General features: G+C 39.9%; 1 protein-coding gene across 1 annotated transcript in view; it reads right to left on the minus strand.

Moving 5' to 3' along the window:
* lrfn5a (leucine rich repeat and fibronectin type III domain containing 5a) overlaps positions 1 to 26798 on the minus strand; it is a 123342-nt gene that overhangs the window by 10679 nt on the left and 85865 nt on the right. Inside the window, exons 3-8 of the mRNA XM_085142436.1 lie at positions 15879 to 16103; positions 14453 to 14581; positions 14187 to 14367; positions 12489 to 12644; positions 11398 to 11654; positions 7802 to 8269 (exon numbers count right to left, since the gene is read on the minus strand). Coding sequence (XP_084998562.1) covers positions 7802 to 8269; positions 11398 to 11654; positions 12489 to 12644; positions 14187 to 14367; positions 14453 to 14581; positions 15879 to 16075 — 1388 coding nt within the window. The 5' untranslated portion in view covers positions 16076 to 16103. The remainder of the gene's footprint in view (positions 1 to 7801; positions 8270 to 11397; positions 11655 to 12488; positions 12645 to 14186; positions 14368 to 14452; positions 14582 to 15878; positions 16104 to 26798) is intronic.

Raw genomic sequence — 26798 nt, forward strand, 5'->3', positions numbered from 1 at the left:
GCAGCAAAGGAATAAAACAAAAGCTTTGGAAAAGAAATGTTAAGAAATTACTTTAATTACAGTCATAATATCACAGTTCCCAAGAAAACACACTGCCACCTCATTTAAATGTCAGAGTGTATCAGCATTATCTAAAAACTATAATTATCCCAACCCTTCAAATTGCTTTCCAGATAATCATCCTTACACACTAAATTAGTGAAAAATGAGCGTAGCTTACAGTGTTCGTTCTCACTCGGCTGTAAAAAATTCAATCTGTTCAAAGACGACATTTTAGGGGTCTTGAGGAATCATAATGTGAATTACTGCTTGCAGTGAGCATCAATAAAAGATTTCATGAATGAAGGAAGTTTAGTTCTAAAATTAGTTTTATGAATATTAAAAACACTCTTAGGGGTAACGTAACAGAGCGGACCAAACTGAGTTTATTTGTGATCAAAAGTTCATAATTCAAAAACTGCTCTAGTCGAGATGTTTATTGTAACAGTACATTAAAATATTCCTACCTACAGTGTCAGACTAACAGAAAACATCGTAATAAACTGTGCAGCTTTTCATTTGCTTATTATAGTTTTGGCATTTTTACAACACATTCCACTATGAGCTAGACTTACCCACTTATGCACATTTCATACAGCACTAATTGTACTCATGCAGTGCTGCAATGTGCATGAGTAATAACATGGCCTCACATATGGATCAGGGTAATTTGGAGATGGAAGCTTGCCAAAAACAAAGGAGTCGAGAAGGAACATGCGGACTGAAGAATGGCCTGCTCTAGCTCCTGCGCCGCAGTCACCTGGTACACTTTAATACTGTATTTTGGATGATTTCTCTCATCATCATAATTACCAAAGAAATTAACGTATAAACAGCCCAGATGAAACAACCGCAAATTACCAAAGAGCATCCAAAGATAGCCTCTAAAAGACCCCGTAAATCTTTGTGTGACGTCAGTGGGAAGCAAAACATTCACGTTTCTTTTCAAGCTCCTTTGACCAGAAATATGATGGTGAATGAAACCTAATACTGCTCTACTGCCTAAACCAAACGAGGCAGTAGAGCAGGATGGGGTAACACAAGAGTGAATAAATTCATTTATATAAGTAAAGTATACAAAACCACTGACTTCATTTAAAATATGTAGAGTGAGGAAAACAAAATCAGTAAGTTACATAAGATAAACAACCCGCAGTGAGACTAAACAATTATTAAATAAATAATGTAAAAAAGTCTAAGCTGAATCTCATTATAGTTATGACTAGATGTCAAAGTGTCACGCAGCTAAAGCTGTCCCAGATGTTCAAAAGATGTTTCAGCATTATCTGCTGCAAGCCGTAGACCTCCATCTGCCCAGCTCAGCTCCATTCTTCCAGCTTCGCTGAGTCATCTGCTTCTCCTTAATGCTGTGGCTGCCTGCTTCTATATACCCTTCCTGCATAATGTTACTTCTTGAATCTGTTGTTTTGATCTCCCATTAGCTTTTTCATGTTTTTTCTGTTCCTTTCCTTCTGCCTCCTTTCCATCCTCCCTCTTTGTCATTTACTTTCTTGCTTTTCGTCTCTGCTGCCTTCTTTTTTCAGCCTCTTTCTCTCTTTCCTAAATCATTCCTTTTCTGAACAACTTCACGTTCCCTCCCCTTTACCACATACCTCCATGTTTATTTTATCATTTTGCCCTCTTTTTTCCCATCCTTTTCTCCCTCCTTCTCTTTTCCCAACTGTTCCACATTTTCAGCCTTTCTCTGCTGCACCAAGGCCTATAAATCATTATGTTCCCTTTGTCTACCCCTTGTTTCACTTTCATCATGACTTCTTTCCTTTAGACTCATCCTCACTGCTGTGGTACTTTCCTTGTACTTCTTATGTTAGCTTAAAACCCAATAGACTACTTACAGCAATAAAAGTGTTATGTTAGTCCTGCTATATGTTTATGGCACTATAAAATCAGAACTGGAACAGTACGGCAGGATAAAGGCGGATGCTTTTTATGTCTTAAGCGCAGTTGAGCTAGGTGTTGCTGTATACTTGGGCCACAGGGACCACTGGCAAGGGTAAACTACTGTACTTCCTGTTACAGAAAGAGGAGAGAGAGAGACAGAGGGAGTGAGTGTATGTGTTCTTTAAAAGCTTGGATTCATCCCCCGCCCCCTGTTGTGGTCTCATAAAAAAGCTTGCCACACAATTTGCTTGATGTGTAGTTTTTCTGGCAAATGGCAACCAGCCCCTGTAGCTCGATGGATCTGCTGGACTGGAAAACAACAGCTGAAAAAAAATATCAAAGAACAAATGGCAGCACAGTTCACAATAGAGGTTGTGTGCATTTCTATTACTTAGAGAGTGTCAACGCTGAGTTAATGTCTTTTGATACGCCGTAGCCTCAGATTTGGCAGATATTTTGAAGTCTTTATGTCACTGGACCTGTTGTAGCTTTAAATAAATTGCTACTCCAGGGCTTGAGTTTATGGGTATATACAGTGCAGCACAAGTTCTTTTATTTAGTCATTTTCAAAAGTCAGTTTGGTTTCGCTCTTAGCTATGATGTCAATTTTCTCTGTCTCTCTCTCCCTCGCAATAGACAGGTAAATTTCTGTTTTTTCTGCTCTGAGGAACCAAGACTTAACTGGATATACTGACACAGAGTGTCTTGTTATCTGAGTGGATATTAATGGAGCACTGTGCACATCGTTTCAAACAATCTAAGTTATTGATGTGACTGTGTTCAAGTGTCTCTGGAAATTTTTGAAAATGTTTTTTTCATAAAGTTTCAAACATCATGTATGCACATCAGGTTCAGTTAGGTTTTACACAAGATTGTTGTGATCGAGTCTAATGTTTTAAACTCGAGAAGACCTTTAATGCAACATAAACCATTTATAACTCCTATTAAATATTTCTAATTTCATTATCTTTATTTTTGCTTTTGCTCCACTTCACTGGAAACATTTCTTTCTATGTTCAGTGCACACATGTCTTTAAAAAGCCTTTTACCATCACCATTATAAAATGCTGCTCACTGAGTAAACAAGACACCTATTCATCTTATAATTTGCAAATTGATTTTTTTACTCTGATCCAATAATAGGTTGTATTCATCCAAACCTTTAATTAAAAACAGAAATAGGTTCTTCGCTGTGATAAGAATGTGTTATACTTTGTGGCCATTTTGCAGTCGTCTGTATCGACGCTCACTGTGAGCTTCAGCATCATCATCGACGTGGCTCTGACCTCCACGATGAAACCAGTGAGGTGTTAAGGCCAGGGACTATATGTGCTGCTTCAGCTCTAGTCATGAGTAAAAGGTCATCACATTATTTACTCAATACCACTCTTTACTTGACATGACCCTGAAATATCAGGTTTAATTTGGAAATGAGCTGTGTTGTTGTTACTTCCTCTGGCAGTTATGTATACAAATCCAAGTTTGGAGTTATAGAGACCATGACAAGAGAGGATGATGAGACGTAACGGCTGCTTAATAGCTGAACTGCAAATATTTTTTACTGAATCCACAGTTGGTTCTGCATTATAAAGTGGCTTGAATTAAATGGTGTGGCGCTCTTGGTACGCTCGATTAAGACCTTGAGTACCTTGTAAAATAAGGTTGATTCATTTTGCTTTCAGATAAAACAGCTCTCTTAAAAGTTCCCTGACAAAAATGTACCAAATTTATTTTTTGGTCACTGTGGTTGATGAACAATGAAGTTTATGGAGGCCAATTTGACATTGATAAAGCTTTGGAGAAAATCACTACAAACTGGGGTCACAGCCAGTAGGAATATCTTGGTTTATGCTTTAATCTTAATTCTGTGATATAAGATATTTGCCAGTATCAGGCATGATGTGATTCTATTTACATACATGCTGATTAAATATCAGACACAATGTAAATACCTAATTAACATGACAAACCTTAATTTTCTGCTAACGACTTAATCAAAATTTTGATGAGTACTAGAGTAGAAATTCTGCAGCATGAGTTCACAGTGACACTGCTGTCACCACCTAAACAATAATTAACATTAATTAGCAAAGCTGACCTTGCTTGTTGTTGGCACCATTTGTCATGTTACTTAGTAAAGTGACAGTGAGCGCCAGCAAAACAACATCCAAGATACTTCTGCCTGAATGGAAGTTATATGCGAAGAATCCAATTTAACAGTAATCTATACCCTGCGAAATAGAGCAGGCCTTTAATTGTGGAAAGCAGCTCAGGCAGATAAAATAGTAAAGAAAGGATCAGAATTTGATCAGCTTTATTTCATTGGACACTGGTCCAAATGGACTGAGAAGTGACTAATAATCACAACTTGAGACTTCAAATGTTCTGTAGAACTTTGGAGAATGTCAGATCTTATAAAAAAAGATGATCGATAATTTAGTCATATTTTAAAGACAAACCAAAATATTATCTTGTTTAATATTTTAATATGCAAAGATTTGCAAGATTTCTTTGAGTTAAAGGAAACTGATATGTATTTTTTCTTTGCAGTTATTAATTAGGACAATAGGTCATTAATCAAATGCTTTTCAGATTGACATATAATGTCAAATTATATTTTGTTGCAGTCCAACTGCCATTTTTGGGATTCCCAATATTCAATGTAACTAAAATGGCTATGGAATAAATCCAGGAGATTATTCTCTTACTCATCTCCAACAAAGCGATGTACCTTCCTGTGAAGAGATGGCTCGAGGACAACAATTAGACAATAATGTAGGTGAATATGTTTTATAGAAAATATCCTTAAACAAATGAGCTAACATGCATGTGTTTGAACACAAGCACAGCAGGGGCCTACACACAAATCCCCAGCAGGACAGTAGGGTTAAACCACTAACCATAATGCTACCCACCCTAAATAAAACTAATCACGGTGCACTTCCTTTATATTCCCTTTAGAGGTCACCACAGTGGATTACCTCCCTCCATCTCACCCTATTCCCAGAATCATCATTCTTCACACCAACCCTCTTTTCCTCCTGCCTGTAAGCTGCATGTTCACCATCCTTGGTCCTATATATTTACCAACCCCCCTCCACATATGTCTAAACGATTCTCAGCTTCACCTCTGTAACTTTGTCTCCAAATGATACATTATAAACTGTTCCTTTCACTCTTGCTCCTGTCTTTTTGTCACCACTCATCTTCACCCACTCCATCCTGTCTCTCTTGTGCACCGTCCGTTGCTTTGGATGGTTGTCTCTAGGTATTTAAACTCAGCTACCTTGACTACTTCTACTCTTTCCATCATCTTTCCACCTGTCTCATTCACACACATGTATTCTGTTTACTTCTACTGACTTTCATTTCTTTTCTTTCCAGAGCATGCTTTCTGAATGAATGAGCATGCTTTCTGAACATCATACTCCATGACATTCATAGCAAGTACCCTGAATATGGAAAAAACTGTCTAGTGGTAGTCAAGTCTGAGAATTCCATCATTTAAGCACTGTCAGGCCAAGCTGGAAGACGACAGTTTGAGAGATGCATGTTCCAGATTCTAATCTACGTCCCCATATGAATAAAAAGAGACATACTGTCTATAATCAGACAAACGTGTTACTATTCATCTTTATTTTTTCTCTCTTAAAGCCATGCAGTTTGCTGGGCTATCTCTCTAACATTAAAGGCAAAGAAATTACTCATGTTAATAAAAACTAGAATGGCCGTGAGATTGCTTCTCTGAAGAGAGGTTTACTATGGACTAGTCTGGACTCCGCAATAGAAATACAATCCTTAAGCAGCAGGACTGGTGTTAAAACAGCAGTACTGTAGCAGTGAACATCTGCCGGTCTCAAGTGTCCTTGAGCAAGGCACCAAATCCCTGTGAGCTCCAGGGGTTCTGTTCTGCAGCTGACCCCAATCTCCCTGAGAAAGAAGTAGTGGGTCTACGTTTCCCTGCACAAATCGATACAGAATCAAGCATTATAACTCTTACTTTTCAGTTTTGCAGCAACTAGCAGGGTCATAAGGTTAACGTAAATGAAAGGTACACTTGTGAAGATTTAAACCGTCACTCACTGCATTCGACGTATGAAGGAAACACAGAACCCATCCAACACCCAATGGTATTATGTTGAGCAGGTGGGGAGTAAAGCACAGAAATGTCTACTGTGGCATTGAACCTGAAAAGTAAGAGCCCCACCTGACAGTGACAGTGGGGCCATGTTTCCCGTGTCTATCATTCTCGTTCCTGCCTACATTCACAATTTTTCCCTTCGTGTTCCATTCATCCTTCTCTTTTCTCCCTCTTTTACTATTCTCTTTTTACCACTCTGTCCCTCCTCTCTGTCTTTGTGCAGGTAATGAAAAAGCAGAATCAATTGGCTGCTGCTTTGTGCAAGCAGAGGTGTTGAATGGAAATCAATCCGTTACCTAAAGACAAGGGAACTGCAAAATAACACAGACACACCAACAACTTCCTACTGAAAAAAAAGGGAGAGTAAGGGGAAGTGGGGAATATGAAAGGACAGGACGGAAGAATAAGTGATCTAACGGAGAGAGGAATGATCAGTGTGGGTCGTGATAGGCTGTCTAATCACTCCTCCTCTGTGGCCCCACAGAAAGCTGCTTGTTTGTAGTACTTAATGTAGTATTTTGAAGTCTCAAGGTGAAAGTCCAAATGCACAGACTCTGTGCTGTGAATCTAAGCGAGAGCAACAGAACAGCTGTAATGTTATCTTAAAAAGACGGACAGCTATAAATCCGACTTGTCCCGTCTCTGTATGTTACACTTTCTAAACGGGGTTTAGCGACGAAGAATTATGAAGAAAGTCGACTTTCCTGGAAACCAAGGTCACGGTCATGATGACCCAATTGGTCATTCCCGGTGTTCCCGTTGACCATTATGCATATTGATGTACGTGTAGGGATTAGTAGTGACAGGAAAGAGATTTCCCTATGGAAGCTTGAGGTGTTTGCTAATTCCCTCTCTTCCCCCTAATTTACTGGAGTAAATATTTGGCTCAAATAACAATCATTCCCTGTGAGACTGATCTAATCTGTGTAATCCTGTGCAAACAACAAAAGTCAAGAAAGGCCAGCAGAGCTGGACTGTGTTGTGTTAGCTTGCGAGCTTGTCAAACACTCTCATGTTTCTTTGCTTTCCATCCTCGTCTCATATCCTTGTTAGTCTAACTTACCCTGATATGAACTTTTTGTCTGTCCTGTAAGGGAGTAAATAAAGACGGATTGTCTGTGCATATGCTCTGATAAAAAACAAGCTTATTGTCTTCCACTTTAGGATTAATTATGCAAATTTCAGACAAGGAAGTGTGTAGGTTGAAAAAAAAATCACAGTGAATTCTGTTTGATCATTTTCATGATCAAACAGAATTGGCAAATACACATTTTTTGTTTGTTTTTTAGGGTATTTTAACCTAGAATTTCCATGGTCATGGCCTTGGTTTGCCCATGTGCATACATCTCACTTACCTTCAAGCTCATGCAGAGACTTCATAGTGACCTTACAACTCCCACATGTATCCCTTTCACGGCCAGCATTCTTTCTTCATAGTGCCCCAGTAGCCCACTTGGAGTGGCCTAATAACACCCCTATAGTCACCTTGCAGTGATGTAGGTATGCCAGTGCCCAGATACCTTACATTCTCACTTCTCTCCAGCTGTTCCACTTGTATTTCGAGTGAAAACATTTTCCAAGAGGACAATTAAAGTTAGATCTATTCTGATGTGATTTGATCTATGAGCTCAGGCTTGGCTCATTCTCTCAGTAGGCCACATCATATTCAATTTCTCACTCTGTGTAATGAATGTTATGCAGTGATGCTGTCAAGATTACCTGTAAACCAGTGAGTCATCCTGGCTTCCGTTATACTGTATCTGGAACATCCGAATTCCTGGTATATTCCTCTGGAAGTTGAACTTGATCAGTGCAGTTGATGACGTGGCCTCGGCTGTCACCACCCTCTTATCCACACCGCTCTTCACATCGCCAGTCACGTTGCTCCCGTTGGCGCCGCCTCGGGTTGACGTGGAAATGTCCGACGATCGCGTGTCGGACTCCTGGATGTTGTTTGTGTTGTTGGAAATGTGCGGGAGTTTGATAATAACCAAATCCACTGTTTGGTGAGCCTCGCCGGCGGGGTTGGAGGAGATACAGGTGAACGAGCCAGTGTCTTGCACCTTACTGATGACGATGTCCAGAGTCCCGTTAGCGTAGACAAGTGTTCTGGAGGAATTAGAGACCAGTTTACCCTCAGGAGAGATCCAGTGAATGGCTGGCTCTGGGTCACCTCTTGCCTTACACCTTAAAAGACAGAAAACCAATGAATTGAAACTTGAAACAAGACAGCACAGGGACAACAGCACAGTAGAAGCAAAGCTTAATGGTTTCTGGAATCCTGCTACTTTTCCTCTGAGACTTGGGTGAAAAGTAAGAGGCTGAACCTTATCTACTATGTTGACAGAGCACATTTGAATTAGAGTACAAATGATAGCCTTTGTACTACAGTTGGTTAGCGAATAATGGAGTAGTATTAGGTTGTAGTAGTATTACTTCTATATTAAAAGGTTTCTGGGTCAATAAAATTATTATAACTCCATGCTGACATTTAAAAATTCCTTGTCTTGGTGTAAAATTAGTAAGTTAAGATACTAAAAAAGTAGTTATTAAATTTTTTTGTGTCATAGTTATAGCTCTTTTGAGACAGAGATCCAAATAAACAGCCAGAAATGGTATCAATCAGTCAGATTTTATAGCTTAATTCGTGTCTCACATGCTATAAACCAAAAAGGGAGAGTCAGAGAAAAACAATATTCTATTTCATCAAACAAAAAATGGTTTCGCAACAAAGCAGACTCAATTTGAAGGATTCAAAATTAGAAACAATCAAAGTGAGGAGCATGTTTGTCAGGGTAATTTAGCGTCCCCCTTTTTCTGCAGATAATTCCAATTACTGTGAAGTGCTTCAAAGGTTATAGAATAAGAGCTAACAAAAATCACATTTTTAGCTGGAGTCACACTACACATTCTCCACACATGATTGTTAATGTTAGAAATGAACTAAAAAGGGCTCCTGGGATGTGAAGTTCATTTGAAGTGAAAAAGGGAGAAATGAAAGTGACACAAACACATACATTTAAGCTGTTTCAACCCTAACCCCAGACTTTTTAAAGGGTAAAGATATCCAAATTGCACTGTGTGCACAGTGCATTTCTTCAAATTTAATTACTAAAGATTTGTGTTCATTCGTTGACATTTTCTACCAAAGGTTTTTAAAGTTAATTGGTAATTATGTGACAGCGCACCTCAGATGTTGCAGAGGAAAACTTGAGTGGTGAAAAGTGTGTAAAATAATTCCCCCATTCTTTAAAAGCAACAAATAATGGTCACTCTTTTGAGTAACAATATTACTATGATGAAGTAAGTGCTGGGTATAAAAATGTGTTGTCGACACCTAATTACCCAACCATACACTTTCTCCACTTTTTCAATTTCATGAAATAAATTTGTATTACACAAGATTACAAATGTAAATAGACTGGCCCACACTGTCCACTTATACCTTTTATATGACAATGACAACAAGATAGAATGAAAGAAAAGGGGATAATAATGTTTCACCACCAAATAATCACCATCTCTTCTGCCGGAGGTTTCTTCCTGTTAGTAGAGAGCATTTCCTCCCCGCTGTTGCCAAAGTGCTTGCTCATAGGGGGTCATATGATTGCTGGGTTTTCTCTGAATCTATTATTGTACGATCTACTGTACAATATAAAGCGCCTTGAAGCGACTGTTGTTGTGATTTGGCTCTATATTATATAAATATAACTGAATTGAATTGAATAGAAAAGCTGTTGTTGTCTTGATTTCGTTTTGTCCTGTAAAGTGTTTGGTAACGTTTGTGTTTGTCTCTGATGTTTTATGCATCATTAAGCAGTGAGGCTTTTCCTATTCTTCCATGTTTGTGCAAGTCAGGTGGTTACAGGATGATGGCAAACAGAGATGGGCAGTAACGCGTTACTTTTAACCCCTAAACTTCCAAACTTCCAAGCAAGCACCAAGTAGCTACGACGTAATGGGAAACTCACAGAGAAACTCGCGGATTCTTCCACTGACCGCCGCGGCACACCTACACCAGGGTAAACCTCCGCCTACCCACTCCTGCTTTACAGGTGAAAATAGAGCAACAGAACCGCTAGTCTTTGCTGTGGTGTGCTGGGGGAGCAGCACAGCAAAGAAGGACTCATCCAGGCTGGAGAAACTGATCAGGAAGGCTGGCTCTGTGGTCGGCATGAAGCTGGACACTCTGGTGACAGTGGCAGAGAAGAGGACACTAAAGAAACTGCTGGACATTATGGACGATGCTGGGCATCCTCTGCATACGGCCATAAACAACCAGAGGAGTCTGTTCAGTGACAGGTTGCTTCTCCCAAAGACAAGAACCAACAGACTTAAAAACTCCTTTGTTCCACACGCCATCAAACTGTTTAACTCCTCTGTGGAGGGGAGAGGGAGGGGAAACAGGAGGACAAAGGAGGGGGGAACAACTAAGCTGTAGTGCCTCTTCTCTTCACTGTGCAATACCTTTTGTGCAATACTTTTTGTTAATAATCAGCAGTGCAATAGACTCCATACTTGAAATGTGCAATTCACTTGTATTTTTATTTTTATTTTTATTCCTATTTATTCTATTTATCCCCTTTGTATATTTTATCTATATATGTCTTTGTATTTATATATGTGTGTATATATATATATATATATATAATATTCTTAACTCTGTAACTTCTGTCGGTGCTGTGCTTTTTGGAAAAACAAATTTCCCAGAGGAACCTACCCGAGGGATTAATAAAGTTTTATCTAATCTAATCTGACTTTATTTATTTTCTGCTGTGTTTTACTTGCATCTATTTGAAAGACTGAGTGTAAACACACAAAAAAAATTATTTTATGTGCTGGAATGTGCAGAAAATAGGTTTAAATGTTAAACTAATTTCTTCCAGTCAGAGAATGTTGCATATAATTATATTTTTGCTTGATGCATAAAGTTAAAAGATTAAAACTAATAAAACAAGTTAAAAAAAAAAAAGATACTTTTTCATTTGATTACATTTTGTATGATGGATTATGTAGAAAAAGTAGAATTTGGCTGAAAGATCTATCGCTTTATCACCTATTCAGGTTGTAAATCGTTTTTTTTTTAACTAAGTAACTAAGTAATTAATTACTTTTGAAAATAAGTAATCAGTAAAGTAACGGGATTACTTTTTTGGGGAAGTAATCAGTAATTAGTTACTGATTACTTTTTTCAAGTAACTTGACCAACACTGATGGCAAAACTTCACCACATAATAAAAACTTTACTCCCTAATTATTATTGATTTCATAACCACCCTATTATGTTTAGATGCAATTCTAGCAAGAACTGATACCTGAGAGCAACTCTCTGGCCTTCAAGGACCCTCATCTCGTGAGAGTATCTGGTGATGAGTGGAGGCTCGCAGAGAAACTCCTCTTCAGGGATGGACCAAAAGTATCGGCCAGACAGGTGCTGGGGTGTGGCACACGTCTCCAGGTCATCCTCCCTGTTCAGCCTTCGCAGCCAAAGTAACTCACAGTTGCAGTGGAGAGGGTTGCCACCGAATGACAGTGCAAAAGAAGAGAGGTGCATCCCTGACGTTGCTAGAACCTGGGAGTGCAACACAAGTGCATTAAAAAATTTTGAAAATTAGAAGAGCAACATTTTTATAGACAATTCCACTACGTTCGGTCGAGTTTGGTCAGTTGAATGTGTGGTTCCTTGCTCCAACATAAACATAAACTACTTAATAATGCTCCTTTGTATACTTTGGTATACAAAGGAGCATGGTCAACTAAATGATTGCAAGGTGCCCAGGACCTGAGGCTGCAAAACAAGTCCAAATAATGGGCTCTCAATTCTATGCATGACAATTGGTATGAGGTGTCTGTGCAGATAGGCTGTGACTGGTGATCACCAAATGTGGCACTGTGCTTTATGGCCATCAATACTTCTACTCTGGACTCTTCTTTTTAGATAAGAAAGGTTTCCTTCTTTCAAATCTTCCAAACAAACCATACTTTTCACTTTCCTTGTATTTGTACTACTGCAATTTTAACATTTAACATGCTAAATAAGGGCTGCGATGTAGCTGATGGATTTTTGCAGTTTGTCTGAGCATTGCATGGTCTGATCTTTTGCTGAGATATTCAGTGTGCTCGAGCCCAGCAAAATGCACATATTAACAGTTTTTAGAGGTGGTCACAGCTCTAAAAACTTTGATTGCATTTGATTTGCAGCTTTTTTTACATTACAGTCAAATAAATAAATTAATTGCACTGAAAAATAGATAAACAGCTTTAGCCTGCTGATTCACAACCTGTTTTTGTTTTATTTTGCGTGAATTCCCCAAGGACTAAATTGCCTAAATACGGTGGTATTGTGTGGTAGGCTGCGTTTAATGTTTTTGATTGAATGTGGTGGGAAAGAAAATTCTAAGAATACCTGTGCTCGTTGAAAAAGTGGGTCAGGTGGTAGCTTTTGGAGTTTATTAGAGGTGACATCCAGCCGGTTTAGTTTCTGTAAAAGGGAAAAGGTTCCCTCTGGAATGTATTCCAACATGTTGTGGTCTAAACTCAGCGTGTGGAGGCTTATCATTCGCTGGATAAATAACAGAATAAAAGAGACATTTATTATTGTTTCTTTCAATGTGGTTAATTTTTCACACATTCGATAATGACAAGGGGAACAGAGCAAGGAAACAAAATGTGTGGTGAAAAAAACAACCTCTTTTAAAGTTTTAAAGTTGACTATACTTAGTTACCAAGCATTACAGTACTGACAATACCTACTAACACAGGGGTCAGCAACCTTTAACACCCAAAGAGCCATTTGGACCCGGTTTCCACGCAACGCTGGGAGCCGCAAATACTTTTTGACATCTAAAATGTACCCAATGCACCCAATTTCCTTCGGGGTCAACCTTCAGGATCAATAAAGTTTTATTGAATTGAATTGAATTGAAAAATGAAGATAACACTGTATATATTGTTTTTTACCTTTATGTATGTGTTGCTTATGAAATCCATGAAGTGCTACAGAGAAAGTTACATTTTATTTATGTAATTAACACATTTTGAACTCTTAAAGAAATATAACAAAAGAAAAGACACCCAGCTGAACTAAAATGATCCAGCAAACAAAAACTGTTGGGAGCCGCCAGCCTTATATCGCCTTTGGGCTTTTGGAGCCTTGACCTGACTTTGCTGCATTTTTAAGCACTATGCTGCTAAAAAATGAAAAATAGATATTTGCAAAATTCTGCCTAATATGTATTTTACCTGGTTAATGTGTGTGGCGGGGCGTGTAGAAGCGCGGTCTGCAGCGCCGCTGCAGGGGAGGCGGACGCACCTGAGCGGCACCCGCAATCACGCCTCGCCGCCTTTTCGTCTGTGCTATCTATGCTGTTGTGTTGGTGTGTGTCGGGCTGTGAGCTGCAAAGCTCCCAGCAACCCTGTGTGAAAAGTTGTCAATAAAGAGATGCTGAAAAGCATGTTCATGCAAACATCGTCGGGTCTGCCGTGATATGTTTACAATGGGACTTCTGGTCTCGAACCTCTGCGCACGGCGTCTGCAAATCGGGGCTTTCATCTTTACGCAGGACTTTAAGCTGTCATCTGTGAGGCGTGAGCGGTGTTTGTTTTTAACATAGTTCACGGTGGAGCTGTTGACATAATGTGGATCCGAAGATCCATAATTGGCCTACCTGGGGTCGAAAGTCTCGATAAATGCACGGCGTTTCAGCGGGTACATCGGCTTCCGCGAGTGTGACGCTTATTTTGAGTGATGAAAAAATAATAGAATATAATTTATTTTTATATTTCAATATCACAATAATCTTCTACACTTCAGCTAAATACTTCTAATTTATTTTCCCAAACCACCCGGAGCCGCACTGTAAGGACTATAGAGCCGCAGGTTGCCGACCCCTGTACTAACACATCTTGGCTATCAGTGAAACTGCATATACAGTTATTGAACTGTCAACATAATGACCTCTGCTTAGTCCCAAAGCTCATTTAAGTCTAAAATAAATGCACCCACATTTCTTAAGGACTTTGCCTCGGGATGCTTTTTTTTTTTTTCAATGCCCTCCAGCCAAACAAGCTTCAAAGTAGTGTTGCATGTTAAAGAGGTTCTAACCTGGATGGCCTCCCATGGAATAGAGTCGAGGTTATTGTAACTAAGATCCAGTTCTTCTAGTGCCAGCAGGTCATTGAATGCTCCCTGGTGAATCATGACCAGTTGGTTGTTGTTCAGAATCAGGTGATGAAGCTTGGACATCCCACTGAATGTATCATTGCCTATCCTCGTCAGTCGGTTGCTGTGGGAGATTGAAGAGAAATAAAACGTCAGAGAAAATGTATAAATAAGATTTCATATTGTAAGAAATTGTTTTTAGTTCATACCTGTTGAGGTGCAGGGCTCTGAGGTTTTCCAGATCAGCAAAGGCATGAGGTGTGATGTAGGAGATGGTGTTTCTGGATAACGTCAGGTCCACCAAACGTGTCATGTTTGCAAAATCTTTTCTTTTCACACTTTGGGCAAAGACGAGACAAAGATAAAATATCGTTAAAATGAGGTAACTGCCATACTAGTGACTAGGGATGGGTATTGATAAGATTTTCACGATTCCGATTCCATTTTCGATTCTGTTTAATGATTCGATTCTTTATCGATTCTCTTATCGATTCTTTTTAAAAAAGGAGAACACTAAGGTCTAATAGCTTAGAACTTTGTTTTATATCTTCTCTTTGAACAAGATAGAAATTTAGGAGTAACATGGCCTTACAAACCCAACAGTGACATCTTAAGAGATCCACAGCCTACGGCTCTTCAATGGGGTGTCACAGGGTCCCCAGGAAAAAAAATTGTAAATGTAAAATAATAAAATAAATATTCTTCTGTAGCAATAACAAAGTATAACATCAATTATTCTGTAGCAATTACACAAGAATATCCAGTAATGTCCCTGCCTACAATTAAACACATTCACTTACTGAAAATCATCTGCTGTGGCAAATGGGTGCAAACCTTTGACCACAAACTTGTCACTGCTCGGTGACATTCGTCTATCCTGGCCTGAAAGGAGACGCTACCGGTAGACTGCAGCGAGAACTGCCAGCATCTGAGCCAGACTCTGTCTCTCTCATCATGGTCACCTAAACGCACAGTAATGGCAGGTTTTGTAATAAGGCAGATCGCGCTAACATAATATGTACTGTTAGTTGATTATTTACCTGCCGCATTAACGGGAGAGGACGTGCAAACGTTACCGCTGCTGCTGGGTTGAGATTCACGAGTCCGGAGCGGAATTAAAAACACGACATTCATTTAAGGTCATCGTGTGTTTTGTGAGCAAATGCTTTTGTATATTTATAGTGTTTCCTCCCTTAAATGAAATATCTACTTTGCAAGTATTGCAAGTTGCCCTGTTGTCATCCATTCTCGTAAAGCAAAACCAAACTTTTGAGCGTTTGAGCCGCTTAGGCGCCGTGTTTCCTGCCAGGTAAATGACGCTCCGCAACGTGGTGACGTCATTCGGGGAAACTGGAATCGATAAGAGAATCGTTTGCAAAAATGGCAAACGATTCCAAGGAATTGAAACAGTGGGAACCGGTTCTCAACAAGAACCGGTTTTCGATACCCATCCCTACTAGTGACCCACATTACACTTATATACAGTATAGCGAGAGTGGCATATGTTGGCAAATAACATTATGTACTGCAGTAATGCAGACGTTCTACCAGTAGAGTTTCAACAGCAGCTATCGAAGGGTTTTAACGTAAATGGTTTAGTCTCATGAGTATCGTTATTATTGATGTGACGATCACCTTGTGACAAAATTGTCAGCCAGTCGTAGCTCCACTGTATGTCTGTCAATGTTGGGTGGGACAAACAGTAGACCTTTCTTGGCACAGAGGGTTGCCAGGTTGGGTGACAGTATTTGACATACGCAGCGTTTTGGGCATATCTGTGCCCGCACAGCCATGGCGACGGCCAGCATTACACACAGTACCAGCCTTTCCATGGTTACCCCCCGTACCTGGAAACAACACCTAAAATAAATGGAAACAAGACAGACCGAGAGAGAGAAATAGAGACGTTAATGACATTTGAAATGAGATGCATATAACTAAGTGAACTGGTCCCATCAATTGGCCCCAAACTCCTGGTTTGCAGTCACATACACTTGTTACTGCCATCTGGAGGCCATTTGGATCTGTTTGATATTTAGTAGGAAAGAAGGAAAAACTTATGGCAAAAGTAAAATGTTAAAAACAAATGGAACGTGACAAAGAAACTGAGATAAAACATGCTTCCCCATTCAAAAGTCTTTTTAAAAGGAGAAGGATGTACTTCCTCAAGCTTCTCTATAATAATACATTATTTATCACCAACTGCACATCCTTTGATATCAACTCAAATAACTGAATGCAAAGATGTATATTAAAAGTCAAGTGTAGATATGATGACGAGTGCAGTAAGGAGACAAGTGGCCGGGCCTCTAAAAATCATCTGCGGTGGACTTTTAATGTGATTTTCTGTGCAATTAAAGAATAAAGTGATCAGTCATGGCGATCAGAAAAAAAACCTTTATAACCAAACAAGAAGAGGGTTTTATTAGTCTCATTTATTGCTCAGCAGTGTCATTGTGCGTGAACATGAGTGAAAAGGCACACATACTCAGTCATCATTAACAAGCCGCAGTGCTTGTAGTTAATTAGAGTGTTAGTGCGAGAGTGCAGGGTGGTCAGGGAGAGAGAGAAAATCCTCATTAATGGCAACCTTGATTTCAGGGTTGAAGGACATGGGAGAATCACCATTAAACAGATCACAGTGCAAACAAGCATGCACACGCAAACATCTACGCATTCACACAAGAACACAACACACACCTAATGAGGGTGAAACAGAAGTTGAGGATTTGTCTCTGTGAACTTTTCTCACACTTTTTATTTGAACAAAAATGCAGCAGAACAATAGAAACAACTTGTATGCTGTGTGTTTCATAATAGGTTTGTTAAGACGTTTTAAAGTTACAACTGGGAATGCTCACTCTCTCATAAGATAACCTATTATAAATTACACACCATGGCATATGTATAGGTAAACTGTTTTATTCATGCTACTGCTTAATAAATCAAATCCAAACCAAAAAGGGAAAAACATCCAACAAAACAGATTTTTACACTCTGAGAATCGAAGCAGGGTAAAAACATAAACCTCAACCCAGTAGCGGTTTTTGATACGGGCGACACGGGCGGTTGCCCGGGGCAGCATCGTGGTGGGGGGCGGCATCAGCAAAAAAAAATAAAAATAAAAAATTGCTCGTACTCATGCTGCCCCGACGTCAGCCAGCGCATATTGGGAATGGCATAGGCACCGACCGGTTTTCTATCGCCCATTTGCTGGGAGTAAGGGCGCCCTCCGTTTGCCAGGTGCGCCTGCTGCTTGCGGCACTGGGAGGAGAGGGCGGGGCGGCGGGGGATTCACTGGCTGGCTGGAGCAGCGTCTAATAACCAACTCGCAAAATAAAACAAAATAAAAACAAAACAACAAACACGAAAACACCAGACATTATGATACAGACTTATAACTTGTGCCGATGTTTTTTCGAAATTCTGTACGCGAAAAGTGGGCGAGCTTGATGATTTAAAGTCTCACACAACCCGTCGAAAGGGGAGGGGGCCCTGCTGCTCCCAAATAGAGCACATTTCATTCATAATGTTGTAAATCAGAGGGAGTGTTCGCCCGGGGCGCCAAACAGGCTAGGACCGCCACTGCCTCAACCTCAACAATAAAGTCTTAGTTTGGTCTGCTTTGAGAGAATTGCCCATCATATGTCATTACTTTTGAGACTGATTTGTTCCAATCAGTGTCTTTGCTGAGAAGCAGCCAGTTAGTGGAAAGGAAATGAGTGCAGAATGAAACAGCAGCAGCATTTGGAGCCATTTCAACAACAAAAAAGATTTTTAAGCCAGAGTATTTGCAAAGAAAGCACATGGTGCAGCCGGTTCATCTAACCAACTTGCGTAGCTGGTGTTCATACCATTACCCGAGTCCCTGTGTAATAAAGGAGCCGCGCAACCAAATGTCTTGTAGGAAGCAACACGTCTCATCAGTCCTTGGATGTCATTCCCATCACTAACAAGCACACAGTTGAAGGTGTTAAAATCAAAATGCTTTTTTGTTCAATTTCGCCTCCATCTGTGGTGTGAATTCATCACTGTGGTGTTCCTGCACTGCACTTCCCAGACATACACTGTTAGTACAACCAACACTGCTCATGCTAACCTCACAGTTCTCTTGTTTATTCCGAACTGGAACCACATTTTGTTTTTGTCAGATGTATTTTTCCTGGAGAAGAATTACAAGATCCTACCACTTCCAGTCTCTCTGTGGTCGCTTTGTTTTTGTGTATCACTGTTTTTTATTCCATTGTTATCATTTTGTTGTCATACTTAGCCTCTCCATGGTTGTTTTGCAGCTCTTATCTTTTCTTATCTTATCACATCACTTTGAGGATATTTTATTGCTTTTTCCTTTGTTTTTCTTATGTGTGTTACTTAGGTTGTTCTGCATCCCTTCCTCTCTTGTCTTTCAACTGGAAAAGACAAATCTGAGCCAGGTCTTCTTGACCCTTTGCATGCCTGAGTCTGTGTCCATGTTCAGTTCAGTAATCCTTCTATGGCCATTTAATGTCGGGGTGAGTGTCAGGCTCCTGGGCTTTGGAGCACTGGCCACTACATAACCTACCCGGAGATCAAAAGTATTTTTTGTATCCTACTATTTCAAAGGAGCTTGCAAAGAAAAGCGTCTGGACTTCTTTAAGTTACTTGAAGACGTTTCACCTTCATCCGAGAAGCTTCTTCAGTTCTAAGGTCAAATGGTGGAGAGTCCCAGATATAAACCTAGTGGGAGTTTCCCCCCACAGAGGGACAAAAGGACCCCCTGATGATCCTCTAATCGCCTGAGCCAAGGTGTGAAACTGGGTGTGGGTCCCAATCAGCCAGAGTTTCGGGTGAGTTTATTGTGAAACCTGGCCCCACCTTATCATGCGAATTCCTGAAGTCAGATGGCCCAGGATGTGAGTGGGCGTTAAGGCGTCTGGGAAGGGATCTCAAAACTGGATTATAGATGAAAGTGGGAGTGAAAGAAGCATCTATGTCCACTGTGAGTGACCATCTTTGAACAGAGGCGGTGGTTTACGACACCAACTCTCTGCCATCTATAATCCAGTTTTGAGATCCCTTCCCAGACGCCTTAACGCCCACTCACATCCTGGGCCATCTGACCTCAGGAATTCGCATGATAAGGTGGGGCCAGGTTTCACAACGAGTTCACCCGAAACTCTGGCTGATTAGGACCCACACCCAGTTCCACACCTTGGCTCAGGCGATTAGAGGATCATCAGGGGGTCCTTTTGTCCCTCTGTGGGGGGAAACTCCCACTAGGTTTATATCTGGGACTCTCCACCATTTGACCTTAGAACTGAAGAAGCTTCTCGGATGAGAGGTGAAACGTCTTCAAGTAACTTAAAGAAGTCCAGACGCTTTTCTTTGCAAGCTCCTTTGACTACGATGACCTGGATGACTGAGAACCTTCACAAACATATCCTACTTTTTGCAACTTTTAGAGTTTCGAACTACTGTAAATGGCACCTGTATGTTAAGACCAGAGTTCAATAAATTATATAGAGTCGTGCAATATTAACACGCTACCCAGGACTGACTACGAAACCATTCACCAATCTGTAGTCTAGTTGTGAGGTCCTCTCTCTGTACTTCTTACATCTGCGTGAAATCACTGACATGAAATTTGCTACGATGTCAGAGGTCGTACAATTCCTGTTTTTCTTTTCCTCTCTGTTTGAGTGCAGAGAAAGAAGAGCAGAAAGATGGAGCAGCAGCTAAATAGATCTCATATGCTCCGGTGCTACAGAGAGAGCAAGAGAGCGAGCGAGAGACAGCTCTTGACCCTTCTGACACGAAAGCAGATATCACCTCATTAATTACTCTGAGAAATGACTGTAATGAGAATGAACGAGTGAGACAGAGAAATGGAAAGGAAACGGGGAGAATTATCAGAGAGAGTGAGGAGGGAAAAAAGAGCGATCAGAGAGCCAGCTAATTAAAATGAGTGCTGAGGTGTGAAAGAAAAAGGGGGAGAGGGACGAATTTCATTTAGAGAGAGGAGACGAGGCAGGATAGATGAAGAGGACGTTGTTCTGTCACGCTTTGTATGCGATATGCAAACCGTAAAGCCATCCGCTATACAGGAGGGATAAGGTTATATGTCACACACATATGAAAGTGAACATTTCACCAGCACTGAACTTAATTTTCGCACAAACTCTTCTTCACTCGCAACCTGATGTAGCTTGAGGTGACATGTAGGACCACTGGGATCAAATGGAACGGCGAATTAACCAAAGGGATTATGGGTAAGGAAGACAAATTAAGCTCTGTTTGCAGCGATGTGTAAAATACGATTCTGTTTCACACATGTGTGCAGGCTGCTTTATCCACTTCTTTGAAATCCATCCACCCTGTTCCCCCGAAGGTCTCCCATAAAGCCAGTTTCACCCCTGGCTTGCTCACTGATGAACAACCGGCTTCCCCGAACAGCTCAAATGGATTCTCCACACGCTCCATATACTGAAACTGATCTCGGGCTGCATTCAAATCTCACAGGGATAACCAGAGGCACAACTTGGCAGTTAAGAGCGGTGGCTTGGAAGTATTCGCACATTCAAACTTCTTTGAAGCTGCGTAGAAGCCACCATTGAAGATTTTTTGAGTGTTTTTTTTCCTCCCGATGAGCTTTTTCACACATCCAATAAGCGAGTGATACAAATGTGATCATGCACTTTATGGTAAACCATTTAAATCAGCGGTCCCCAACCTTTTTTGCGCCACGGACCGGTTTATGCCTGACAATATTTTCACGGACCGGCCTTTAAGGTGTCGTGGATAAATACAACAAAATAAAACTAGTACCGGTACAGAAAAAAAAGAAGATTTATTCATAACACACGTGAAAAGACCCAGGAAAACCGAGTTAACGATAAAAACGATAACAAAATAACGCTGAAAACCGATAAAAACCCTGAAAACTATACATTTCACACCTGAGCCTCAACTCTCGCGGCCCGGTACCAAACGACTCATGGACCGATACCGGTCCGAGGCCCGGGGGTTGGGGACCACTGATTTAAATGACACCGTAGCAAATTCTATTCTCAACAAACTAATTCAACCCCCCAACGCTTTACCACGACCACACAGTTATTAATACGCAATATAATAATAATAGCAATTAGCACAAGCATACATGCTGACAACGACTTCAACCGCTTGTATAGGTTATGTCATAGGGTCAAACAAAGGTTCAACAAAGTTTCCCCGCAGAAATCGAAATCAGACCTTAGACTGCCCATCATTTGAAGCTTGCACGTAAAGTAGGAACTAAGCGCCTAGTCTATTTCTCCAGTGACTTACCACAAAACCTGGCTAAATTTGCAAAAGTGATGCACAAAAGATGAAAATTAAAAACTACCTGCCATTATTGAAAGTGACTCGTTAAATAAAACAGCACCTGTTCCGCTGGTATTCATCTCTGAGTGACTGTTGTAAGTCGAGAGCTCGTAGCAACAATCTTCACCGCGTGACGTGGATGTAGCATCAGAAGTAGGAAACTACTCTGACAATCCTAAAGTGTCATCCAGTGGTTTTGCAGGGCTCTTTACTGAGGAGTGTAAGGTAGTTTACTGCAGCACTTGTTGTGTTGAAATAGATTATTTATGTCAGTGTTAGGAAAACCCTTCACGCGTTTAAGGGTCCTCCCACAGTCTGAGGACTGGGCTCTCGTTGGGGAGAGTGACATTTGTTTACTGCGAAGTATTCTTCCTGACAGCAAAAATAAATACACAGAAGCTTACAACCTCCAGATATTAAAGTGATATAGAAAATTCGATTACCGCAGGGACTACATTTAAGAACATTAAGCATTAGTTCAGGTGCATCTCAATCACCTATTAGGGAAAATAACACGCAAAGCTCAAGCTAATGTATGACATTACAATAAAGCTGTTGATTTTGTATCATTTGCAGACAATGAGTCTCGCATTTTAGTTATCATGTGCTCTGTGGCTTATAACTCACCTCATAGTTCTTCAAAAAAGTAAGTGCAAGATGTTATATCACAGGCCTATCCTGAATGTTTTCGTTCATTTGGAATATCCCTGAGTTATTATAACTGAAGTATCTTATGATGTACCCCAGTTTTAAACGTTTCCCTTGTGTTGTAACATCAACATCAGATATTATAATGAAATGAGTGAATTTGTTGCTGTTACATGTGTTAGTTATTGTAAATGCACTTTATAGAACTCGCCTCGTTCCCCTATTCATACAAGCACTTTTTCTATGTTTTTTCTCCTTTCTGTTAAAGTGCTTTTATCTGACTTTCATACACATTCACACTCTGATGGATGCATCAGTGAGCGACTTGGGGTTAATATCTTGCCCAATATTTGGAGCAGCCAGGCATCGAACCACCAACCTTCCAGATTAGTCGATGACCTGCACCACCCCCGACAGGTAAGAACAAGCAAGCATTTTTTCTTTGATCTGGATGAATTCACGTTTTTAATCTTTTAAAGTTTTCAAGCTGACTCGAGGATGACAAAAAAGAGAGGTTGACTTCAGAGTTGTTCTGTAGCTTTTAACCACATTGCATCAGATTATTGACACAGAAATGATCACATTTAATTTTCTGTTTTTTCAGCACATTAAAGAGAATACAGCCCAGCAGATTCTACCCTACTTTTGAAGTTTCCAACTAAAGTAACAGCCCCAAAATCCAGCAAGACATGTCTTCAGAATGTAATTCAAAATAATAACCTTGAGCTCTGTGGATAAAAAACGTGTGAGAATTTTTGTCCTAAACACTAAACGAGAAGGTTTTTTTTTTAAAGGTTTTATTTTAGCTTCTTCCAAACTGCAATTCAGCTGCAACCCTACCGAATGGGATTCAACAGAAATAAAGCAAAGCACTGTATCCACTTTAATATTTACTGATGGGCCATGCTCGGAAACTTTCAGCGGGTCAATAACATAACCTTGTACAGGAATCACCAGGGTGGAAAGGGTTAAAGTGCTCGTAGCTATTGCAACTGGGAGCTCATGTGACATGATTCAGAGCTCCAGAGCAGTTAATATGTGGACCCTGTGTTTTCTTTAGCTCGCCACGAGACATGAGCCATACACACTAAATGACAATAATGCAACTTATTTGTGGTTATTCACGTTAATAAGGATGTCAGATCGAATCAAAAAAGATTTGTTGTGTTTCGTGTGTTCTTTTTTGACTTGGAAAAGCATGTTGGAAAAAAGCTCCCATTTCCCTGTTAATTTCACTATTAATGCAGCTACGCACTTGCAGGAAATGCACCCACCTATTAAAGAAGGATCTGGGTCAATCGAAAGAAAATTTAAGCTAAATGCAACAACATCCAGCACTAGTGTTTGCATGCTCACAGATTTGAAGAGAATTAAAGCTTGTAGGTTATACTTGTTGTTGCTGGAAATACCTTTCAGCTCCTGTTTTTCATTTTGTCAATCAAATTAATAGCTTACATGGTCTTCTGTGGCTACAAGCCTGCACCTTTCGTGGCTTATACCAGCATCTAATGCATAACAAAATGCACCAATGCCCAGACCACTTAAAGCAGGGGTGTCCAAACTTTTTTCACTGAGGGCCACATGCATAAAAACATAAGAGGGGCCGGGCCACTTACTAGAAATGAGGTATATAACCTTAACTTTAGTGTATTAAAGTTAGAAAAATCACTTAAAAGTGGTCGAATATGTTATATTGTTGAATATAATTAAAGACAAAACTGCCTTCATCACAGCTTTCCATAAATGGATCTTTATTGATTTATTCAGAAAAAGCTTTGGTAGCTCATTCTCAGAACAGCAGCCTCAGATTTCTTCTTAGACAGAAGATTTACAGCACAGAGAAAAAACAATAAAGGGGAAAATGGGACGGGTACATTTCAAGCTTGTTATTTAAGTTATTAGGCTTAACAACACAGCTATTAACATTCGTTTGAAACGATTATCAACATAACAGATTGAACTGGACTTAATAACAGGAGTCCATATAATTTTAGTAAATTATTCTGGTGAGTATCAGCTGTGCTGGGTTTGTAAATCGGACCATCCAGCTGCGGTGCTGATCGTACGCCACTCGTGCCAAAAATCCGGACAAATGTCACTTGATCAAGGAGCAGATCTACATCAGATGAGATCAGCTGACTACGTGTGCGTGCGCTGTGCACAGCGGCGTGTACTCTGTGTGTTAACAAGAAAAACGCATAAGAAAGTGGTGCGCAAAAGCAGGGTAGTGACAGAATTGATGCGCATTATTGATATTTGAAGCATGTGTACCTGCACATTAACACACGGCTACTGTGGAATATATTGTTTACTCACCTAAAGCGCTCGTGCTCTCGTCCACTCCCCGCAAAAAAATAGCAGCTGTGCGGTGTCTGTGGCATCGGTGCTCTCATCGCATGCGATGGAGTAAAAATCAAAAGCACAGCTTTATCAGACAGTTGCAGTTTAATGTTGGCTGACGAGTCTTCAGTGCGTCGCACAACTGTATCTCTGGACATGCTGACGTTGTTGAAGTCCTGCACTTTTTCCGGGCATTGTCATATTCTATTCTATTTATAAAATTACTTGCGGGCCAATTAAAAATGGGCCGCAGTTGGTCCACGGGCCGGAGTTTGGACACCCCTGACTTAAAGTAACCTGCTGGCTTTGTGTTCTCTCTCCTGCACCGTTTGCTTTGTTTTTCTGTGCGTCCACTGAAGTAAACCTTATGCTTAAGCTAATGGTTTACTCACTTGAACAACAGGGGTCAGCAGCTGCCTAAATACATCACAATTACTCTTTATTCAATTAGTGCGCTGTGAGAACGTAGCGCTGAGTAGGCCTAAACACACACACACAGGAAAATGAATCCCAGCAGCACCAAGACTTAAGCCTAATCTGTGTGCATGCTTTGCATTTAAAACAGATACTCAATACCTTCTGTGTACATACAGACACACATTAATTATAACAGTGATAGATTTGCCAAAGATTCTACTTAGTAATTTTAAAAAATATCAACCTAACCTAAAAATGTGTTAAAACATTCTTCAATTAACCTTCATCTCAGTGGTCAATGTGCAAAAAACAGGCTTTATCAACCACTAAAATACAAACTACCACTACTTGTGGTGATGCATTTATCTGAGAAGCCTATTGGTACTAGTATGAGATGAGCTGAGCAGTGAAGCAGGTTTAACACCATAGTTCCCACAAACACTATCCCGAAAAGACTGTTAGAATGCATAACTTGAACAAAGAATGGCTGTAATATAAATATTTTTTTATATACTGAGAAGAAAAAAACCCCAATAAGACCAACTTATATCAGGATTGAATGGAGTGCCACCTTTGCAGGTAATATTCAGGTTGACCATTTTAATCCATAATTGTATAGTTAAGCTTAACCCTTTAAAACCGGTCAGAGCTGCCCGAAACCGGAAGTGACATCATTTTCACGGAAATGTAGTTTTTTTTTACCATCAGTGCCTCATGAGCCTATACTGGTGTTTTTAAAAGTTATCTTTGACTTTATGACTTTCTGTGTGGTTTCTGGGATGCTTAGGACTCATATTGCACTGCTGGAAAGACTTTAATTTGATGCACATGCTGCTTTTTTGCAAATTTGCACAATAATATTTATTTTCGTTTTTCCTGCAGTATATAAAAATTGGTGTATTTCAAAAATAAAACTATGAAGACACAAATGATAAATTTCCTGTGGTGGGAAACTATTTTGTGCAACTTTTTTGTATTTACAGTTTTGAGGGATAAGCTTCTTAAATTTCTCTAACTAGAAATATATGTTAAAAAACAAAAACAATTTTCAATTTCTTTGTAGTTTATTGCACTTTTTTGCAATTTATGTAGTTACTATGCACTTAATGCATAAATATTATTAAACTTTGGGCTATAATGGTTGTATTGATGTATAGCAACTTGAAATGCTCCCAAAAATGGCTCCACAGCATGTAAAAATATAAAGTAAGCTCTGGCGAACTTGGTTCTATGGTAGGTCTTAAGGGTTAATATTTTGGTATTGGGATAAGGAGTAATCTGTGTAACAAAAGTCATGGAAAATAGAGTATAAATGTTCATAAATAATATGGAGCAGGTACAGTTTTCAACTGCGAGTACCTAAAATTACCTAAAAAACAAAAAAACAAATGCCGCTGGATACTCGTTACTACTGCAACAGTGTTCAAGGAAGGGATGTATGCTTCTGTTTGCAGCAGGTAAACACATTGTGCAATTCATTTTTTATACTTCTGGTCTTTGTGGCATTTAAAAAACGTGAGTTTTGTATATAAATATCTCTCATTCCCAGCTATATGTATTACTAGAACAACTGCTGGTTAGGAAAGGGGTTTACTGAACAGTCCATTTCAGTCTCCACCTCACTTTATACTGAATTCATTCTGCACATGCATGTTTTCACTGCATTAAGGATGAAAAATCCTCCTTAAGCCTGCCTCCTGTCCTGCATCACAATCTCTGCTTCATGACAGAATTGGATTTAATGGTTCAAATCAAACCAATCAAAGGCAGATACAGCCAGCTGGATGATTCATAGGAGCAGACGAGCTG

This window comes from Neolamprologus multifasciatus, chromosome 19, assembly GCF_963576455.1.
Source record: "Neolamprologus multifasciatus chromosome 19, fNeoMul1.2, whole genome shotgun sequence".
Lineage (NCBI taxonomy): Eukaryota > Metazoa > Chordata > Actinopteri > Cichliformes > Cichlidae > Neolamprologus > Neolamprologus multifasciatus.